The 20,776-nt window shown below is 42.8% G+C and overlaps 1 protein-coding gene across 1 annotated transcript in view; it reads right to left on the minus strand.

Moving 5' to 3' along the window:
• The window catches only part of MAP2K5 (mitogen-activated protein kinase kinase 5), a 106,576-nt gene extending 89,821 nt beyond the window's left edge, over positions 1 to 16,755 (minus strand). The window contains exons 1-4 of the mRNA XM_075273170.1: positions 16,543 to 16,755; positions 12,285 to 12,333; positions 9,823 to 9,890; positions 5,276 to 5,345 (exon numbers count right to left, since the gene is read on the minus strand). Coding sequence (XP_075129271.1) covers positions 5,276 to 5,345; positions 9,823 to 9,890; positions 12,285 to 12,333; positions 16,543 to 16,677 — 322 coding nt within the window. The 5' untranslated portion in view covers positions 16,678 to 16,755. The remainder of the gene's footprint in view (positions 1 to 5,275; positions 5,346 to 9,822; positions 9,891 to 12,284; positions 12,334 to 16,542) is intronic.
• Positions 16,756 to 20,776: the final 4,021 nt, after the last annotated feature.

Here is a 20,776-nt window from a genome sequence, read left to right on the forward strand (position 1 = left end):
TATAGGCCTCCTGATAATAACAGAAAGTAAGAATATATATTATTGATTTTTATACCCTTTGGGACAGATCATAAAGTCTAGACACTCCATCTTTGCTATAAAGACACAGAGGCTTTTACAAAACCTTTACATATTTCCATTTTTTCTATTCACTGTAAAAACATAAAGGTGCAACCATTGTAGAGAACAATTAGATGCAATGGGATAAGGTTTGAGGGTCTTAAAGGGGATTATCCAGTTTTGACAATCAGTTTTTGGTAAAAGGACCCCTAGTAATAGGCAGACAATAGACTATTCCATAGCGAAACCCTTCACGATTAGCTGTAAATCTGTAGAAAAAGCCAGGAGCAAGTACTCATACAGCGCCACCACAGGGAAAATGAAGCATTACACTGTACACACCAAAAATCAATGGATTATCCATGCACTGTACAAACATGGTGGGTCCTCCAGATTAAAATAGACTCTGTACGGCTTATGGATTGCGATGAGTCCCATTAAAGGGAAATATCCATTAACTAACTGTTAAAGGGGTTGTCTAGGAGTTACCATAGTTCTTTATGTCCTATCCTTAGGCAATAAATATCCATTCTTACAGATCAGCTATATGAGCCACTTCCAGCACCCATACTATACACAACATGAGGCCAGAAACAGATAGCTTTGGTTCTTGTAGAGTGATCAGGTGCCAATAATGCAGCGTAGCTCTCATTAAAGTCAAGCCAAGCTGCGGTAACAGCGCCAAGCCACTATACAAGAATTGGAGCCATCTGCTTTGGGTCTCATGTTGTGTATAGGCGCTGGAAGTGGCTTCTGGCTCTGAACACTATATACTATACTTCAGATGTTGGAAATGACCACGTACAGGTGACCTGAAGGATCAGATATTTATGGCCTATCATAAGACTAGGCTATAAAAAAAAAAATCCTGGACAACCCTTTTAAAGGATTTTTTCAGCAGGATACTTTTTTTTTTAGGTCTTTTCCCCCGTCTTCCGCTGCTCTCTACTTCCTGGTCCCTCTTGGCATGCAGGAAATGAATGCTGGCCACAATGTCCGCCCTTACATAGTGCTTGGCGAAATGGTATTTCCCCTCGTATCAAGGGGGACCAAGAACAAGACGTGGGGCCTAGGATGTGTTTAGAATGCTCCTTTTTTATAAAGTGTTGTCCTGTTAGAGAAACCCTTTAAGTAACAATTCCCTCACAAGGAGACTAAAATTTAGTTTAAGAAGTTTTATACCTAAAATAAAATAATCTACATAGATTTTAGCACCAGTTTGTATATAGGTATATCTGTTTCTGGGAAAGCTGTGCAGCATCCCTGCTACTAACATCCCCAAAATATCCACTACCAAGCTTTCCTGGGGTCCAGAAAAATAAAACTGATGATTTACACTGTGACACCAAATCAGAGGATCTACTTCTGTATAACTAGTAAGAGACCGGAAAAGCTGGACAACAACCCCTCTTCGGAACCTCATTCACATTAGGTCACTACCCAGCTTTCTCAAGAGCAGATACAATTCAACAGAAGTTGCCACAACCCAACAGAGGAGGGTAAATAATTCTCAGATTTTTTCTTTTAATCTTTCCTTTGGACCGTGCAAGAGGCTCGGCGTTCTGCCGCATATCCACGACATGTTCTGCCTGTCAATACTACATGACAAATAAAGATGATTATTATGAATAGAAACACGCTCACAGGTCTTGGCTCACACAGCGCAGGCTGCTCCCTTTCCACGTCCCCTGCACGCCACAAATTGTTGTTAAAGTCACTGTCAATTTTGATTGATTGTCTTGAAGTAAAGAATTACATTTTTGCCCCCTGCTCTGTCTCGGTGGAATGCATATTTAACCCCTGCTGTGTCAGCGGAGAGTGCGCTGTGCCCCAGCTATTAACAATCGTCACGCACTCTATAATTACTGCACACATCAATAAGCCTTTGTGCAACGCAGCAAGATGTGAAGTAATGTTGGAGCGCGGGCGGGCCTGCAGCAGGGAACAGGTGCACCCCTTCCCACTTTTGTGCAGCAGAATGCGTGTGTAAACATTTCTCAGGCGTGATGCTGGTGTAAATGCAAATGCACTTTGTGAATAAGCAAGAAGAGGAAGCATTAAGGAGACTCACGTCCTAAACTGAGAACCTTACATATAAAAAGTGATGGAGAACAACAACACTTTGGTGTCAAGTTTTGGGACTATAACAAATGGGTAGTGGCTATAGGAAACTATACAAATAAGAGCCATAACTTTTTGCCTTTTACAAAATTGCAACTGTCATGATAGAGATGCAGGTGACAATGTAATAGGCTTTCCAATATGGGGTAAAGGTATACAAAGTACTTCTGGTTGCCCAATGGCTGCAAAATGTTACGGGTAATACAGGTATTACCAGTTCCATCATACAGCCAGTGGCCACATGCAAGCCGGTTTCGGCTGCATGCAGTTGCTGGTATGTTTGCCGTCGCCCTTAGGCCTCCTGCACACGGGCATATACAGCCTGGAAAATCCAGACTGTATACTACCCACATGTCCTGGTCCAGAGACCATGACTCTTTGCATCCTAGGAGTTCCTGTTCCCCCAGTGACTCTACTGTCCCACACTATATACGATAAGGGACAAAACAGTACTCCCAGTATAACTGATCACTATGCAAGAAGTCCCAGTCTCTGGACCAGATTCAGTCCAGTAAAAGCAGGCAACATATGGTTCGGAGTGAAGGAAGCTTTAACAGGCAATATACCACTCTATGTAGTATAACATAGCTGGATCATTGTACCAAAGTATACAGTATTATCTTGTGTCACCCCTATTCTTTCACAGGCATGGCCCACACCCCTATTGCTTGAATGTTTGGTTTTGCTACTATATAATGTCAGATTTTATCTGTACATGTACAGAATCATACAATATTCATGTGAGTAGCACTCTCCTTAGCTTACACTTATTCCACCGGTGGCTGACCAGAACCCACCAATTTAAATAGAAGCTTGTGTTAAAGGATGGACAGCGCTCCAGGTAGTTGAGCTTGCTTGTTAGTTTTATTTTATTCCATGTTAGACCAATGCATCATATACAAGGTGTAGATACTGTAAGAGCAAAGAACCAAGAGCAACGTTTCGGGCTGCGAGAGCCCTTCCTCAGGCGGTTAGAATCTGAATAAGTAGGCGTGATGGCTAGCATGAATATATTACTCGTGGGGTCTGGGGGAACTGATCCTGGTAAAGAACCCAAGGATGAGGGAGAGCTAACAAGCAAACTCAACTACCTGGAGTGGTGTCCATCCTTTAAAACAAGCCCCTATGACTTGAACAGTGAGGATTGATGGTAATGATTTGTACAACACTATGGAATAAGATGGCGCTATATCGGAAACAGAAAAGTAACCAAATGCCCTTTTACAATCTAAACTTGCTGAATAACTAAACTTTAAAGACACACCTGTACTATGAGAACCCCCTGACAACATAAGCCTCTGATAATAAAATATTACAAAATCTGAGCAAGTGGAAAGTCTGCTGATCAGACATGAACGACAGCTACGATAAAGAGGAAGATGTCAGTTTCCTTCCCTTCAACATTTCTCCTAAAATAACACAAAACAGTGCAAAAACAAATACATTCACCATACAACTTGAACTACAACCCAACTTTCCCCATCTCCTGAAAGGCAATTATGCCTACCTATGAAGCGATATCTTGGTTGCTGCATTTCTTTCTGCAGCGTTCAATGTGTTTTGTTTGTTCTTTTACAGGTGAAACACTTACTGTAAAAAAACAAAAGGCACACCAAAAAAAACCCAGTTTCATTGCATGTGGTTTTGATGCAGTTTTAACTGCACTGTCTGAACACAACCAATGGCAACTTCTCCAGAATCCCTTCAGACCTCAAATTATGATAAACCGGACTGCTACGAAACAGTATCATCTGTCTCAGTTCTGGACGACAAGAGTGTAAAGTCCCTTGGAGACTGCATAGTTTCCTTCCCAATGTCTCCAAGTCTCCTACAAGAAATGATCTGGAAAAAATGATCTAGATGTTGTTTCAAGGCTGAGTGCATCAGTTTCATTGATGATCTGTCACACTTTGCGATGGCTTTGGACGACTGAATGGCCCTTAAGGCTTCATATATACAGGGAATCAGTTAGTTACTATCCATCATGTGTGATCAGCCAGTAACCTCCAATAATAAAGAGGGCATCAAGAGGTTAAACCTCATCTTGAATGTGAATTTCTAACACAAAGGGTGTATAAATAACCTCCCCGCCACCGCAGACGCCATAGACACAAAGCATACGGGTAGGATGTGCTAACAGTTTAGGTTTGACACATGGTAATGCATTTTGTGATTTATACAATGGCTGGATATTGCAATGGGGACAACAAATTCGGATGAGAATCACAGCTAGAAGAGATAACGTCACAAGTCTGCTATGGGGTGGGAGACCAGAGGTTTAGGTTTTATATGTATAAAAGCTGCAGTTCCATTGTTTTACAATCAATCAATAAAACTGAAAAGAGATCCAATGACAAGGATACAATTGTCCTTCACCTTCTCTTTACCATACACGTTTTTACTGACCACAGTTTCAGAAAATTTATGAGAAACCCAAAAATTGCAGATGTGACTATGGGCCCTGTAAAAACCTGGGGTCCGACTGATGGGTCAGTGATGAAATAAAACTGCTTTGGACTAATGGTCATTTTTGGCACTAGTTTTTCTGAGTATAATGCCATCTCTAAAGAGTTTTTATTATCCTGTTCTGGTGTCTAAATGACAAAGTCTATGGGTCAGAGTCATGGGTCTAGTTCACACCTTCATCAAGATTTCCACCTGCAAAAGCAGATCCAAAAACATACAAAAATATTTTCTATTTAACTGTTCCTGAGTCTTTACCATTGCTCTCCTCTCTAGCTTCTGGTTGCGGTGACTAGTTGGTGGGTGGTGTACCCAATGTGACACCATACTCACCTATCCCCCGATGCTCCAGTCCAACTAGGCTTGGGGCTTCTTCCAGCCAATCAGCGCCCTCAGGAAAGGACCAGAGACGTCACAGGTGACATGCGAGTGACGTCCCGAGTTCTTTCTTTAGGTGGCTGATTGGTCTCAGCGGTCACGTGTGGTGAGGACGTCCACCGGAAGAAGCCATAGGGTGATGTTGGACAGGGGAGGGAAACACTGGATCACTGGAGGCAGCTGTTTTTGTTTTTATTTTTCACCTTCCCCAGCCTCCAGGAGAAAAAAAAAAAAGAACTGTAAAAACACTTACCACGGGGATAGATTTGCAGAGGTTCAATCAGAGGACTGCTACCCTGCTGCTCAAGGACCATGTTGCAGTACTGCAAGGAAAATGTAAGATTATTATTATTAATAATGAGTCCTTCAAAAACAAGGAGACTACAAGACACAACTACAACTCGCTATATACGATTGACACTTGCACACCTTAGGCACACACATTTTTGGTTGTTATGTACACCATCACTCTTCCTCCTTACCCTTACTTTGATAAATAACCCTCCCCAAGGTGTCTTTATACTGTCTGCAATGTTAAGACATCAAGAACAGTCCACAACCCCAGTAGATAGAGAATTTAGAAAATTTTCCTCCACAAAAACAATAAATAATAAAAAAAAGGTTAGGGCAATACCACACCCTATATCTCAAGTTTAAAGGGTTATTTCCATCTCAACCAGTCATGGCTGAGATGGGAATACAGGGCTCAATGCGTGACCACTAGGCCAGGACTTCATTAGACAGGGGTACATGGCTCTGCTATGCTGTTTCCTTAAGTCCCATACAGGTAAATAGTATTGTGCTGAAAGACACTGATGCCAAGGAGTTGCCCTTACTCTCCCTCTGTAGTAGCGTTTTTTTTTTCTCTTAACACTAATACACAGCTTCTGTGTTCCCTCTACTCCCTTGTCTTGTGTGCTTTCCTCTCTATCCACACCCTGATACACCCTACGATATCTACCCTCTCTTAAGACCCCATGCACACGACTAAGTGAGTATCCGATCACTCAGTGTTATCTGAATGCATTCAACTGCATTCTCCCGCTCATTGGCCGTTTTCCCCCCTCTTTACATCATATATAACTTTGCTGGTATTTCTAACACTGAGAGAAAGGAGGGGGAGAGAAAAGAGAGACAGTGTCGGGTGCAATGTGTTATATGCATGTCAAAATCAGCAGGGCAGCCAGCTATGTAAAGGAGTTGCACAGACTCTACAACAGCAAAAAAAAAAAAACCTAAGGAGAATTTAAGAAACAAAAGAGCAATATCAATGTTTATGCAAAGGTGTCCTTAGCCTTCAAAAAGGAATACAAATGAAAAAGTGAGTACACTCAGTCTGAAGTGTCCAGTGATGACATCATCGCCATGTTTAAGAGCACTGTGAAGCAGTATCTAAATCAGAACTGCTAAAATGATAAAATTGTTGGTGTTCATTACACTCATGGATTGAACCCGATTGGACATTTAGCTTGCAGGTATTTGATCAATATGTTGATCATGGAACCCACTGAAGCCATAGAAGAATTCAGAAAAGCACAGTACTTACACGGAATACTTGCCACACATCACATTATAGAAATATATTCTAGTCTCTTTTTCTACCTTACAAAGTATTCCTCCAACGCTGGTAGAATTTTATGCAAAACAGAAAGAAATTACAGCAGCAATATTTCCATTAAACCTTATAAAACCGCTAGTAGAGCCATTCATCCTGAATTTTATAAGACAAATTGCTGCTGTTTCTTCGGAAAATGAATTGAGAAGGGTAAATGCAAAAGTTAATTTCTATATTAACACGCAGCTAACTAGACCATTATTTAATACTTTCCATAAATTTGCCAATGAGGTCTCATCTCAAATTTCAGCACTACTATATTACTCACCCCACCACGCGTTTCTCATTTTCTCAGTATTTATACTTGAAGCAAAATATACGACTGACCTACATTTATGTGCATAATGAAGTTCAGCACAATGATGTACATCAAAAGCCGTGATGTTTAGAATCAATGAATATATAGCAAATCTACTACAGAGTCATATTTGCTGCACAGATTATAACAAGCAGAAATATTGCTCCATATTTCAGCACGTCAGCCTCTGCTAGCTTATATGCAGAAAATATGGCACAATGTCAACAAATCTATTTTTTTTCAGAATAATTTTTTATAGGATGCAGAACTTCCCATTTCATAAGATAAGATAAGATAATCCTTTAATAGTCCCACATGGGGAAATTCAGTGTGAGTAACTATATGACAGGTAAGGTCCAACATTGACCATAGCATTACATTGATTATTCAGGGCTGTGGAGTCAAAGTCAGTTCTGGCTTCAAATTAAAATAATTAATAAATGTAATTATGTTATACAATTATTCATTAGATGTACAGTATGCTACTTATAAACTTTCATAGGAGTCAATCACTAGCTTTTTGAAGGGAGTCTGTCAGTAGGAAAATCCGTATTAAACTAATGTCAGTACCTTCAAGGGCGGCTTCTACACTTTCCAAAGATGCCTTCCTTATTCTGCATTGCATCTCCATTTTCATGAAAATCAGTATTTTATTGGTTCACATCTGCGCTTGGTAATCCATTCGGAGAGTCTGCATGGGGACCCCCCCGAACGGACTACCGAACGCATTTGCAAGCGGTGTGCAGTGAAAGCACATGGACCCCATAGATTATCATGGGGTCCACATGGAGATCTATTGTGAACTACTTTCCTGTCCGCATGTTCCCTGCGGAGATCTCGCAGCAAGTACGCGGACCCCATTATAGTCTATGGGGTCCGTGTGCATTCACTCGCACACCACTTGTAAATGTGTTTGGTATTCTGTTCGGGGGGCCCATGCAGATGTGAACGAGATCTTAGCTAAAAAGGGCATTTGGGGTGAGTCTTCTGTTTAATTAATTTCTGCATACAGCCGCCTTCGCTTTCCCTTCTGCCCTCTAGGGCAGCCTGTGCCTCGCAACATCATATGCGACGCATGAGGCCCCCTGGAGGGCAGAAGGGGAAACAGAAGCAGCAGTGAGCAGGAAAGAGGATCAGTTTGAAAGGAAGCAGGAAACTAATCTAATGTGTATGTCGGTGTCCCATTTGAAGATATCAGTATGCTCAAGCCTATTTTAGTCAGGGTAGAAAATCCACCACATGAAGTGTCCAGCAGCTGCTTACTACCCTGTTCCCATGGACAATACACGTATGTGTATAGGTAGGTCGGGAGCAATAGCTCACAAAAAATGGAGTCATTTCATACTTCTGGTGCAAAGTACTGCAAACACAGCAAGTTTATCATAATCTCTTCCTTAGTTTATAGCATGTGTGGATGGATACACTTCACAAGTAGACTTAAGTTAGTGCAATCCCACCGGAATGAGAAGAAGAGGCAGCAGACAGCCTGGAGGGGGTTAATTACCAATGAGGCGTAACTTTAAGTACTGCATAAAAAAAGCTTAGAAATTGATAGTTCATTTATCCGGCACAATACCTAATGCACAAGTCATTAAGAGAGATTATTCCTAATGTGCTGTTCACATTAAAAAACATCAAGCGAGACCCTAACCCTCCGAGTCATAAGAGATCATTTGTATATCCAGGACCTGACAAGACGCTGGAAGACAGACTGGATGACTACACAGAGACACAGGTAAATGGTAGACTAAGAAAAACAGAGGGAGAAGGAGAGATCAGACAACACAGTTACACAGTGCACATCCTAGAGACTAAATACAAGCCACTGAAATCGGACAGCACAGTCATGTCACCCATATACTGCAAGGAGAGCCCCTTGTACAAGAGGTCACAGGTCCATCAAGCTGAAAGCAGTATCCCCATCTTAAAGGATATGCCATCATTTATGACCAATGGAGATCCAACCTCTGAGACTGAATGAAGGGGCTGTAGCACTAGTACACTTGAGTTTTACTTGCACAAAAAAATGCCCGCGGACATGTTCAGTCAGCTCTGCCTAATGGCAGAGCAGACTGCGCATGCGTAGAAGTTTGACCCCAGCGCCGGAAGAAGATGCGGAGAGAGGCCGTTCCAGACGAAGATGGAGGCGGCGCTGGAGATTTCTCTCGCAGAATTGGGGATGCCCTCAGTGCTGCAAGAGAACTCATTTGCATATCGAAGAAAACCGGGATTTCTACCAAACAGTGGCGCAGAGAAGACATCTAAAGGTAGGAGAAGAATAGCCTTTCTTAAGGCTATTCCTATGTGTTAGGAACAAAAATGTCATTTTAATGATAGAATCCCTTTAAGAAGACTTTTCAGCGCCTCATAGATATGTGGTATTATTATATACAGCTAGAAAGCAGCAATAAATTCCCTGGATGCGGCCCGGTGTCAGTATTGGTGGCTTTAGTTTTGACACAGATATATCCCCACTGTCAGAAAGGAAGGCTTTACAGCTCAGCGTCATCTCTGAGCTGTGAAAGACACTCCACTCCCTTCCCAACAATAAAAATCTCAAAACTATGGAAGAGTGCAGCCAGGGGTCGTCCCTCACAGCCTAGCAATGACTATAGACTGTAAGGCCCACCCTTCTGACATTAGGGAGATATTGGTGCCAAGACTAATAGCACCGATACCTCCAACACTGGGGTGCACAACATACTGTCGTCTTTCTAATGTTATTTAATACCGCACATCTATGAGGACATGACAGGTACTCTTTAAAAAGAATCCATCACCAAAAACCAACATATCAACCCAGGCCACAGAAAGAAAGATTAGGGTCACCCAGCCGTGGCCAATTTTTCAACGAAATTGGACAAACAAATAAACTAGAAACACTTACATAGGACAACATTGCCTTCATCTCCTCATCACTCCTGACGGTAATACGGTCCCCGTCTTCATCTTCATCTACAAAAATTGAAAAATAAGGTAAAACAGGAATTTAGGGCATGCATATGGATCCATATGTGTATCTGACATCCAGTGTGTATTGCACTGGTAAATGGGCTACATTTTAATGCTATCCCATAACATATATTGATTATACAGGATCAGAGTCAAACAGCTTGTCTATTACTGGAATATAATAAGGTTATGGTCCCCGCAATTCAGTATTCTGCTATAATTCTGTTATACGACTAAAACTTCTACAGAAAAGTTGCCCTAGCGACTTCTCGCTCCTGAAACTTTTACTGTATTCCACTGCGAAACATTTGACCACATTAAATCAAAGTCCCTAGTGAGACTCTTAATGCCCAATATTGGTATGAATGGGAAACTTGCCGCCATAGTCATCACATAGCCATAGCCTACAGCAGGGGTGCCATTACCCACAGCTTCAGCGATACATACCGAGTCACAATAGCTACCACCTAATAATACGATGTGAAATGAAGACGACTACAGCACGACACCTGCCCTAACACTAACAATATACATCATTTAGCCAAAAATGCCAAAAAAGAAAAGCACTGAAAAACACAAATGCAGAAACCATGTCAACAAAATAGACATCTTAAACGTAAAATAGTCTAGCTGGGCAAAGCAACGCCAGTGAAGCGACTTAACTACGGTTCCAGCTTGCGCTTCACAGCTCTTCTGTACAGATAGCTGCACAACCTATTTCTTTTTACGGTTTTAGTTTCCACCAGAAATTTCTAGGAGCTGCCCAGGAGGTCACCTAATAAAATCTAGCACATATAAAACAAAGTGATGCAGTAAAAACTTAAATTAAAACTCTGGCGGTGCCGCAGTAAATATTCACAGTATCTGAGGGCCAGACGCTAATTGATATTGTGCGCCCGATGCTGCTTAGAAACTTTCATCATGTAGATGGCGCATAGACAGGGAGCATAACCCATACGCTCGCTACAATACATTCACAGTCAGTAAATACAGGACACTATCCGGCTCCTGCACGAATGCACAAAAGTGTCCTTCAGAGATTTTACAGCTTGTGAACTGCAGACAGTGAGACTCAAGTATAAAAACTAGTGCAGACAGTAAATAGAGCAGCACCCCGATATCAACTAGATCCTAATTTCCATTAGTAAAGGGACTGTATCAAAGACAAGCACCGTTTACAGGCCCAATTCCAAGTGCTAGCAACCATCGGCACTCCAGTTATGATTAAACTATAACTCCCAGTAAGCGTACTTGCTGTGCTGTTTTTGGAAATCCCATAGACGTGAATGGGGCATGCTGGGAGTTGTAGTTTAAAAACAGCTGGAGGTCTGAGGTTGCTGACCCCGGCCCTTTCAGTACATAAAGATGTTAAAAATATTCAGATATGGTGCAAAAAAACACAAAAGTGGTTTGGAGGCAGGCTGCGGGTTTTAAAATATACAATATACACTACCAGATTTCACTCATTGCAGTGTCAGGCCCTGTTCACATCACATGACATCACAGACTTCTGTCAGGATATAGTGACATAAACTGTTTGTTGACTTCCATGCAAAAAAAAAAAAACAACAAAAAACCTTATATACTATGCAGTACACTATACAGTGATATACCGCCATATACCGGCTCAACAGAGGCCAAAAGGAAACTATTTCGACCTCCACCAAGTGCTGGTGCCCAACGGATACAATGTATGCTATTACAGCTATTATTGTTACAAATTATATTTTGTTTGGTTAGACCATTGCATTACCTTCACACTACAGCCCTATCATAAATATGCGACATTGTATACATCAAAACACGGTTTTCAAGATGATCTGTCAAAAAATGATCATTTGTAGTAATAGTGTTTGGATAAATGATAGATATATCAGAACAGAGACTGGGATATACAAAATTTTACTGTTGTACCATGTAAAAGCGAAGGCTTGTGGGTTAAGGGGACCCAGCAATACACTGCATCACCTGATTCCCTTCCTTCCATAGAGTAAAATGATAACATTATGTCTAACTGCAGCCTCCACTAGAGGGAGCTCACTCCATACTTTTGTGATATACATTAGCTAATGACTTAAATACTTCTACAGTGAGCAATACCTCGTATGTGAATACTTACCTAAATCTGTGCCAGAAAGAGAAAGCAATTTTTTAAAGAAATAGATAGATAGATAGATAGATAGATAGATAGATAGATAGATAGATAGGAGAAAAGCATACAGTAGATCCAGCTATACAACACATTTGTCTTCTTTTTGGCTTTCTTTGCAGGGTATTGAGGTATTGGACACCATAGCAGATTGTGTTTGGTTGCGAATGGTCTTCTATTTGGTGACTGTCCCAATACCAGAGTCTGTAACATAATTCCCATAATGAAGATAATAATACGTAGCTCACATTCAAATGCTGTGGTTGTAGCATCAGGAAGGACCTGACCGATCACATCCTAGAAGAAACGAGAAAGCAGAAGACAACGTCTCAGCAAAACAATTCATGTAACTTTGGCTAGGTTCACACTAGAGGCGGACTAATAAAATAGTGGTTACCTAAGGAGCCCAACAGATTGAATATAATTGGGGCCATCGGGTGTCCTTTGTTATTAAACTGAAAACAGGAGATGAAAAAGAAAAAAAAAAAAAACACGTGCAGGACTTTTTTGCCCACCGATTTTAGATGGACATTGCAACGAAGTCTCTGGCACAAATGTGAACATAGCCTTAGTTATTACTAGAGATGAGCGAACACTATTCGGAACAGCCGTTCTGAATAGCACGCTCCCATAGAAATGAATGGACGTAGTCGGCACGCAGGGGGTTAAGCAACCGGCCGCCGGCAAAGTCGGCGTGCCGGCCGCCGGCAAAGTCGGTGTGCCGGCCGCTTCCATTCATTTCTATGCGAGCGTGCTATTTGGAACGGCTGTTCCGAATAGTGTTCGCTCATCTCTAGTTATTACCACCTTACAAAGAAGATCTCCTGACATGTCTGTTTTATTAAAGGAGTCAGCTAGCCTAAGACAGGACATCAAATTAGATTGTTGGGGGTCCGACTGGTGAGAAGAACAGAGATCAGCTGTTTTCCTAATCCAGTACAAGACAACACTGCGGTACTCACAATGGCCACAACTAAAAGTACGGTCAAGTACAGACTGCGACTCATACCATCCTGGAAGTTGGACCCTCACCCTTCTAACGTTATGATTATTATTATTATTATTATTGTTTATTTATATAGCACCATTAATTCCATGGTGCTTTACATTTGGGGGTTACATACAATACACAAAATATACAGGTACATATCATACTAACCATGACTGACTGGCACAGTGGGGTAGAGGGCCCTGCCCGCGAGGGCTTACAATCTATGAGGGAAGGGGGTAGAGACAGAAGGAGAGGGAGGAGACTGTACAGATGGGGGTGCGGTGATAGTGTTATTGGAGGTTGTAGGCCTTCCTGAATAGGTGAGTCTTCAGGGCCTTCTTGAAGCCTGTGATTGTGGGGGTCAGTCTTATGTGTCTTGGTAAGGAGTTCCAGAGTATGGGGGATGCACGGGAGAAATCTTGGAGACGGTTGTGTGAGGAGCGGATGAGAGCAGAGTGGAGTAGGAGGTCATTGGAGGATCTGAGGTTATGTGTGGGCAGGTAGCGGGAGATTAGGTCAGAGATATATGGAGGGGACAGGTTGTGGATGGCTTTGTATGTTAGCGTTAGTAGCTTGAACTCAATTCGCTGGGCTATAGGTAGCCAGTGGAGGGACTGGCAGAGGGGAGCAGCCGATGAAGATCGGGGGGGGGGGGGGGGGGTGAGGTGGATTAAGTGAGCAGCGCAGTTTAAGGTGGACTGGAGGGGGGTGAGGGTGTTTGCTAGGAGTCCATTGAGAAGCACCTCCACAGGAATAAAAAATTGAAGATCCAGCGTATCCGTAAAAATTTTTTCTCTTTATTAAATGGCTCGTAGCCACATTAAAATTGAGTCACAGACATGGATGGTATAGGCAAGATGGAAACAGCATTAATGCTGTTTCCATCTTGCCTATACCATCCATGTCTGTGACTCAATTTTAATGTGGCTACGAGCCATTTAATAAAGTAAGAGAAAAATTTTTTACGGATACGCTGGATCTTCAATTTTTTATTCCTGTGGACGTGTACAAATGCTTCTGACCGGAGGAGCGGAGAAGTCTGTGCTCATATTCCGTGTTTGGGACTTCAGATAGACGGGTCAGTGATCTAATCTTATGAACTTCGAAATTTGTTAATGATATATTACCTTAAGAATTAATATCGAGCGGGAGGCTGTGCATTTTCCTCTTTTCCCTTTCCCTGCATGCAAACTTTGGTCCATTGAGAAGGGTGTTGCAGTAGTCTAAGTGGGAGATTATGAGGGCCTGGACGAGCATCTTGGTAGTTTCAGGAATAAAAGTTCGGGATAAAAGGCTTGATGACCCCTTTAAATACTTCTACGCCTCATAAGATAAAAAATCTGGAGCATTTCTTACAAATCTATTATGTAATGTCCCTATGTTATTCCTCCTGGAAATAGACAACTGAGTGATCTATTCACCTTATTAGCTACGACAGGGTCAAAATGTAAATGAACACATCACATAGGAATGGTATCACCCTGTTGTCAATCTATTCAGAAATTGTCAGGTAGAATAGCAGAGGAATTTTAGTTGGAAAACCGGGATTATATGGGCTGATTCCGGATCACATGACTGGCTCAGTGTTCAATAGTATTTCGTGGATATGGAAACTGGCTTTCTTATTAGAATGGTGAAGTCTGCCGGCCCCAGATACACATCATACTAAGGAACATGAAGTGCTGGTTTTGATCATGTTACCTGGTGTCAGAACCGGCCAACAAGCCCAATCATCAACATATAAAGAACCTGGACAGGAAAGTAAAAAAAAAAAACAACTGCTTCAGCATAACCCCTTTAACCTTTTCCCGCTACAGGCATTTCTCAATTTTGCATTTTTTAAAGAATTTTTATTTTTCTGTTCACAGAGCCACATGGGGGCTTATTTTTTTGTGGGCCAAGTTGTACTTTGTAACGGTGCCATTTAGTATTCCATATGATGTACTGGGAAGCCGAGAAAAAATCTGGAACCCCTAACAGTTTTTTATATTTCCATGTAGAGAGCTGGGTAAGACCCAGTTCACATCTGCGTTTGGGTTTCCTTTTGGGGAGTGTGCTTGGGGACTCACCAAAGGGAAACCTATATGCACAAAAAAAGTGGTTACCTAAGATAGGGTCTGTGTGGTTTCCACACAAAAAACGCGGAGATGAAAGTGCTGCTTGCAGGACTTTTTTCTCCGCATATTTTATTCGGACAGGGGAACGAAATGGCCCGACTGCAGATGTGAACCAAGCCTTAGGCCGGGTTGAGATGGGGTTTTTTGGTCCGGAATTTGACACTGAGGCCACCTCAGATTCCAGACCAAAAAATGGCTAGCCACGCCTGGATGCCGATGCAGTGCACCAGCATCCAGTCACAGCATTCCGCTCCAGATTAGGCCCAAATGAATGGGCCTAGTTGGGAGGGAGGGAGGTGTCGCGAGGCGGACATCCGCAGAATGCACCTGAAGAAAGGGCATGTCGCTTCTTTTTTCCATGAACGGGAACAAACTGCTCACGGAAAAAGAAAATGACCAGTTCCCATTGATTTCAATGGGAGGCGTTTTTTTTACCAGGATTTTGATGCAAATTCTGCGTCAAAATACTGACCAAAAAACCCCGTTTGAACCCGGCCTTAGGTGTCTTTTTTTTTTTTTTTTGTGGGACAAGTTGAAAATTTTATTTTGACTGCTTTGGGCAGTGTCTGACTTTTTGATCACTCTTTATTGAGTTTTTTTGGGGGGGAGACGAAACAGCAGAAACAAATACCCTCTCAGTCAATCACTGAGGTGGGTGACTACCAGGCAGGGCTGGTTTAAACATGGGGCCCTATGGAATTGGGGGGCAATGTGTGATGTGTCACTGGGGAAAAGCTTGATATGCTATACAGTCCAGTTCCGTGTGTAGTTACTGCTCTACACGCACAGGTGCATGTCAGGGTGACTGGCGTGTATATGACCTGCACAATTCTTTTCAGCTTCCGAGCAAATCATGTATGATGGCCCTTACACACAAATGTATAGGGGCCAAAACATACGGTCTGTGCGTTGGCCATGTTTCTGGACCTGAACGAGTTTGTGTAAAAAAGCCACAAGATTGACAGGGCGTCATGTAATTCTCTGCATACCCTGTACAGCGCTGCAGACTATGTTGGTGCTATAAAAGCCATTGACTTTGTATCAGCATTGTCATTTATGTAGTACAATTTCCATATACATTCAGTGCAGCAGGTCCCTTAGCGTTAAGGGGGCACTGTATTATGGGGGCACTTATATGGACAGACAACATAGCATCTAAACACAAGGCTGCAGTGTAGGCAGTGTCCTGAATCTTCCTGCCCCCTCTTGGGGCAGCCGACAGACAACACAAGGACCTGTGATTGGTGCCCTGCTTATACAGAAGTCACCCAAACCCAGCACCACAACCATAGGGCACAATAGACACTGCACACAGATGGGCAGACCACATCCAGCACTGCGTGACGTCACTATGACGTAAGCACACTCACACACAGCGTCCTCTGTGGCTTTTCTTACCAGGATATCCCGAAACAGCAGCTGTGTGGCCGGCTGCACGGTCCAGTCCACGGCGCCACCATCAGGAATGCGGATCCGGATGACCAAGGCCTGGCTGTCCATGTCCTGAGGCTGCTCGTAGCCAAGTAACAGCATCCCGGCCCGGGCCGGGTTACATCGTACGGGGGTATCGGGGACAAACTGTGACTGGCGGAACCAAATAATTTTGAGCCGGAAGACTGGGGAAGAAAAGGGCAACGGACATGTCGCCATATTTAGGAAGGGAAAATCGTCACGTAACTATAAGCACGCCATATTTGTGAATGGCAAACAGCAGCCAGCTTCTTAGTGGCAGGTTTTATGCTATTTGGAAGAATAGTTTATATATTTGCCTTGAAGGACAGGAATATATTGTGTGCTGATGGGAGCTCTACTGAAAACTCAATCCTGATGAGCTTTTTCTATCCTACATAGGGTGTGACCCAACTTTTTCCTACTCCTGAAAGGAGAAGTCTAGTGAAATGGATGATATGGTTACATTTAGGCTACATGGCAATATGTGTCACACAAGTTGCATGGCAAAATTTCAATCTATGGTGTTGCAGTGCAACATGACACGATAGTCGCAGAAAATCTAACCTGTTGTATTTTGGTCACAAGTTGCGTGCACTTTTTTTTTACCATAGCCTTTAATGGAAGTCACTTGCAACATGTCTATGACTTGACTGCCAATGCATATCCCTAAAAAAATAGTCACGCAGCAGTAAATTGCAGAAAAGTAGCTCAACAGTTTTAGTTGCTATACTATGCGACTCTGTTTCAGAACACATGTCCTTGTGTAGTCATAACCTTAGGTTTTCATGTACCAATAGCACCTGCATTTTTCACAGATTCCATATGTACCTGTTTACAGGGCCGGCTCCAGGTTTTTATGGGCCCTTGGGCGACAGAGCCTCAGTGGGCCCCCTTGTAAAGGAGGCGGGGGAGTTGAGACACTGTGCGTCGCAGATGAAGTGAGTGACGTCACGCAGGAGTGTGGCGTCACCAATGCCATACCTCCCAATTTTTAAAGAGTAGAAAGTGTCATGCCGTTCCCCCCCTCCCCTTCATTTCCCCCCCCAGTTTCATGGGCCCCCTTCATTATGTTCCACCTTAATATTTAATACAAAACAAACACTTACACTCACCTTCCATCGCTCCCCCGACGCCTCCTCTCTCTGCTCTCCCACTCCATTCACATAGGCGATTAAAGCAGGAGCTGTGAGCTCAGCTCCTGCTTTAAAGCTGCGGGCCGGCTTGCGTGTGTAAGCGCGATGTGATGACGTCATCGCGCCTACACACGCACACCAGGCCACAGCTTTAAAGCAGGAGCTGATCTCACAGCTCCTGCTTTAATCGCTTATGTATTCAGCTCATCAGCGTCCGTCGGACGCCGATGAGCTTAAATCGGGACAGGCAAGTGCTGGGGCGGGCAAGTGCTGGGGGGCCCCCAGAGGCTCTGTGGGCCCCGGCACTTGCCCGACTATGCCGTGCGCTGACGCTGGCCCTGCCTGTTTATTTCAATATCTTTGGCAGGCATCAGTTGTTTTTTTTCATGGATGGATTACATCAATGAAAGTCTGTGGGTCTGTGAAAAAAAAATGAATGACATCCGTGTGTCATCCATTTTTCACAGACCCATAGGCATCCAGAATATAGGAATGAAAGTAAAGAAAAAAATGATCTGATTTTTGCAGACATGAAAACTTTATCGACCATGGACAGTGCACCATCTGCATATGAGCGAGGATGTGAACATGTGTACCAGAGATATGCTTTCCCTATCCATGGTTATTTTGAATATAACTTAGATCTTAAAGAGATTCTACCATTAAAAACTTTTTTTTTGTAGATAAGACGCCGGAATAGCCTTTAGAAAGGCTTTTCGTCTCTTACCTTTAGATGTGATTTCCGCTGTGCCATTCCTTAGAAATACCTGTTTTTACCGGTATGCAAATTAGTTATCTCGCAGTGATGGGGGCGTCCCCACTGCTGCTCGAAAACAGGCTCCAGCGATGCCTCTATCTTCTGCTGGATCCTCCCCTTCTTTCTTCGGCGTCACCTCCAATGCCTGCGCAGTTGGCTCTGCCAGTGAGACACTAGTAGAGCCGTCTGCGCATGCCCGTGGCCATAGTTCCGACGCCGCAATTCCGTGCATGCGCAGTCGGCTCTACTAGTGTCTCACTAGCAGAGCCAACTGCGCAGGTGTTGGAGGTGACGTCAAAGAAAGAAGGGGTGGATCCAGCAGAAGACAGAGGCGTTGCTGGAGCCTGTTTTCGAGCAGCAGTGGGGACACCCCAATCGCATTTCCAGCGCTGGGGCCCGCTGGAAATGCGGGAACTAATTTGCATACCGATAAAAACTGGTATTTCTAAGAAACGGCGTTGCGGAGATCACATCTAAAGGTAAGATACGAATAGCCTTTCTAAAGGCTATTCCGACGTCTTATCTACAAAAAAAAAGTTTTTAATGGTAGAATCCCTTTAATAGGTTTCTATGGTAAAAGTTACTTTCAGGAGAACAGCCTGCAGTTCATGTTTTTCAGGCATGAATGCAGCCTTGAGGCAAGTTCACACATCGCTTATTTGTTGCAAAATGTCGATTGCCAACCCCACACGAAGTTTCTTAGCTTAGTAGAGTCCCATGCCAGTAGAAGGTTTCTTCAGATCTGTATCCATTTTAAGCATACAATATTCTGCAGCAGATTATCGGGATGATGCGTAGTTTCAAGTCTTCAACATACTTAATCGGATACGGATTAGTTGAGGAATATTTACGTATTTAATATCTTTTTGTTGTTTTTGTTTTATTTCCTATGCTATGTTCACAGCTGTACAGAGTCTCCATAACAGTGTTCATCAGAAACTAACAGACGGAAAAGTGCTGCAGTTAAAAAAAAACAAAAAACATGACACCCAACAAACCCCATTATCATCAATGGGGTCCTGCAGGCTATGGTCATGTCTGCTTGCAGATATGAACATAGTGTAAAAATGTATCTCGAGTAACTGACATGCACACACATTTACAATGTAAGTCTCTGGCGACCTGCAGCCATAGCTACAAACTAAACAAAGTAATAATAATGTCCTGTTCTTCCCCTAGTGGTAGCAGTAAGTAAATCCAATTCTCCTGCTTAGGTTATATTCATACACTAGCTGGTACCCGCGACTTCGTCTGGGGTGATTGTAGAAGTGGGTATATACAGGCGCAGGTAAGGTTTTCGTACTGTGTATAAGGTATGGGATATGAAATGTAACTGTGTATCTTGTTTTTGCTGTAATTCAGAGAGCACATGAGACTTTTTTGTTGAATGTAATTTGTATTTCAGCCGCTATACGGTGTTGGTATAAACTGCACATAGTGTGTTTGGGACAGAGGTATTTCAGGTTAATATACTTCGATATACGACATTGTATGATTTGTTATTTTCCGCCAGTACATGTCAGTTTTGGGCACAGGATACTCTCGAGCAGCCACATAAAGTCTGGCCCTGTGCATGACAGTTTAGTAACTCTATGCGCCTCTTAGTAATAGCAATTAACCCCATCATGTCCCTCACATTAACCCTTGTGTAAGAGTTACTGATATGTGAGAGACTTGGAGGTAATAGTTAAGTATCTTCATTATTGAGGTTTATTAGTAACCCTTATATGGGGCCCACAGGGGTTAATATGAGGGACATGATGGGGTTTATTCCTATTAATATGAGGCACACAGGGGTTAATATGAGGGACATGATGGGGTTTATTCCTAATAATGTGAGGCACACAGGGGTTAATATTAGGGACATGATGGGGTTTATTCCTATTAATATGAGGCACACAGGGGTTAATATGAGGGACATGATGGGGTTTATTCCTAATAATGTGAGGCAGACAGAGGTTAATATGAGGGACATGATGGGGTTTATTCCTAATAATGTAAAGCACACAGGGGTTAATATGAGGGACATGATGGGGTTTATTCCTATTAATGTGAGGCACACAGGGGTTAATATGAGGGACATGATGGGTGTTATTCCTATTAATGTGAGGCACATGGAGTTACTAAGACTAAACTAATAACCCCAAATGCCGGGCATTAATGAGAACAGTAATCCTATGTACCTGTGTGTTTTTCAGTGTCACTTTGCTAGCAGCTTCCTTTTCTCCTCGGGGAATGTTAGCAGGATGCAGACCACTATAGCAGGCACAGACCTGAGCGATTAAGCTCC

The sequence above is a fragment of the Leptodactylus fuscus genome, chromosome 5 (genome assembly GCF_031893055.1).
Source record: "Leptodactylus fuscus isolate aLepFus1 chromosome 5, aLepFus1.hap2, whole genome shotgun sequence".
NCBI lineage: Eukaryota > Metazoa > Chordata > Amphibia > Anura > Leptodactylidae > Leptodactylus > Leptodactylus fuscus.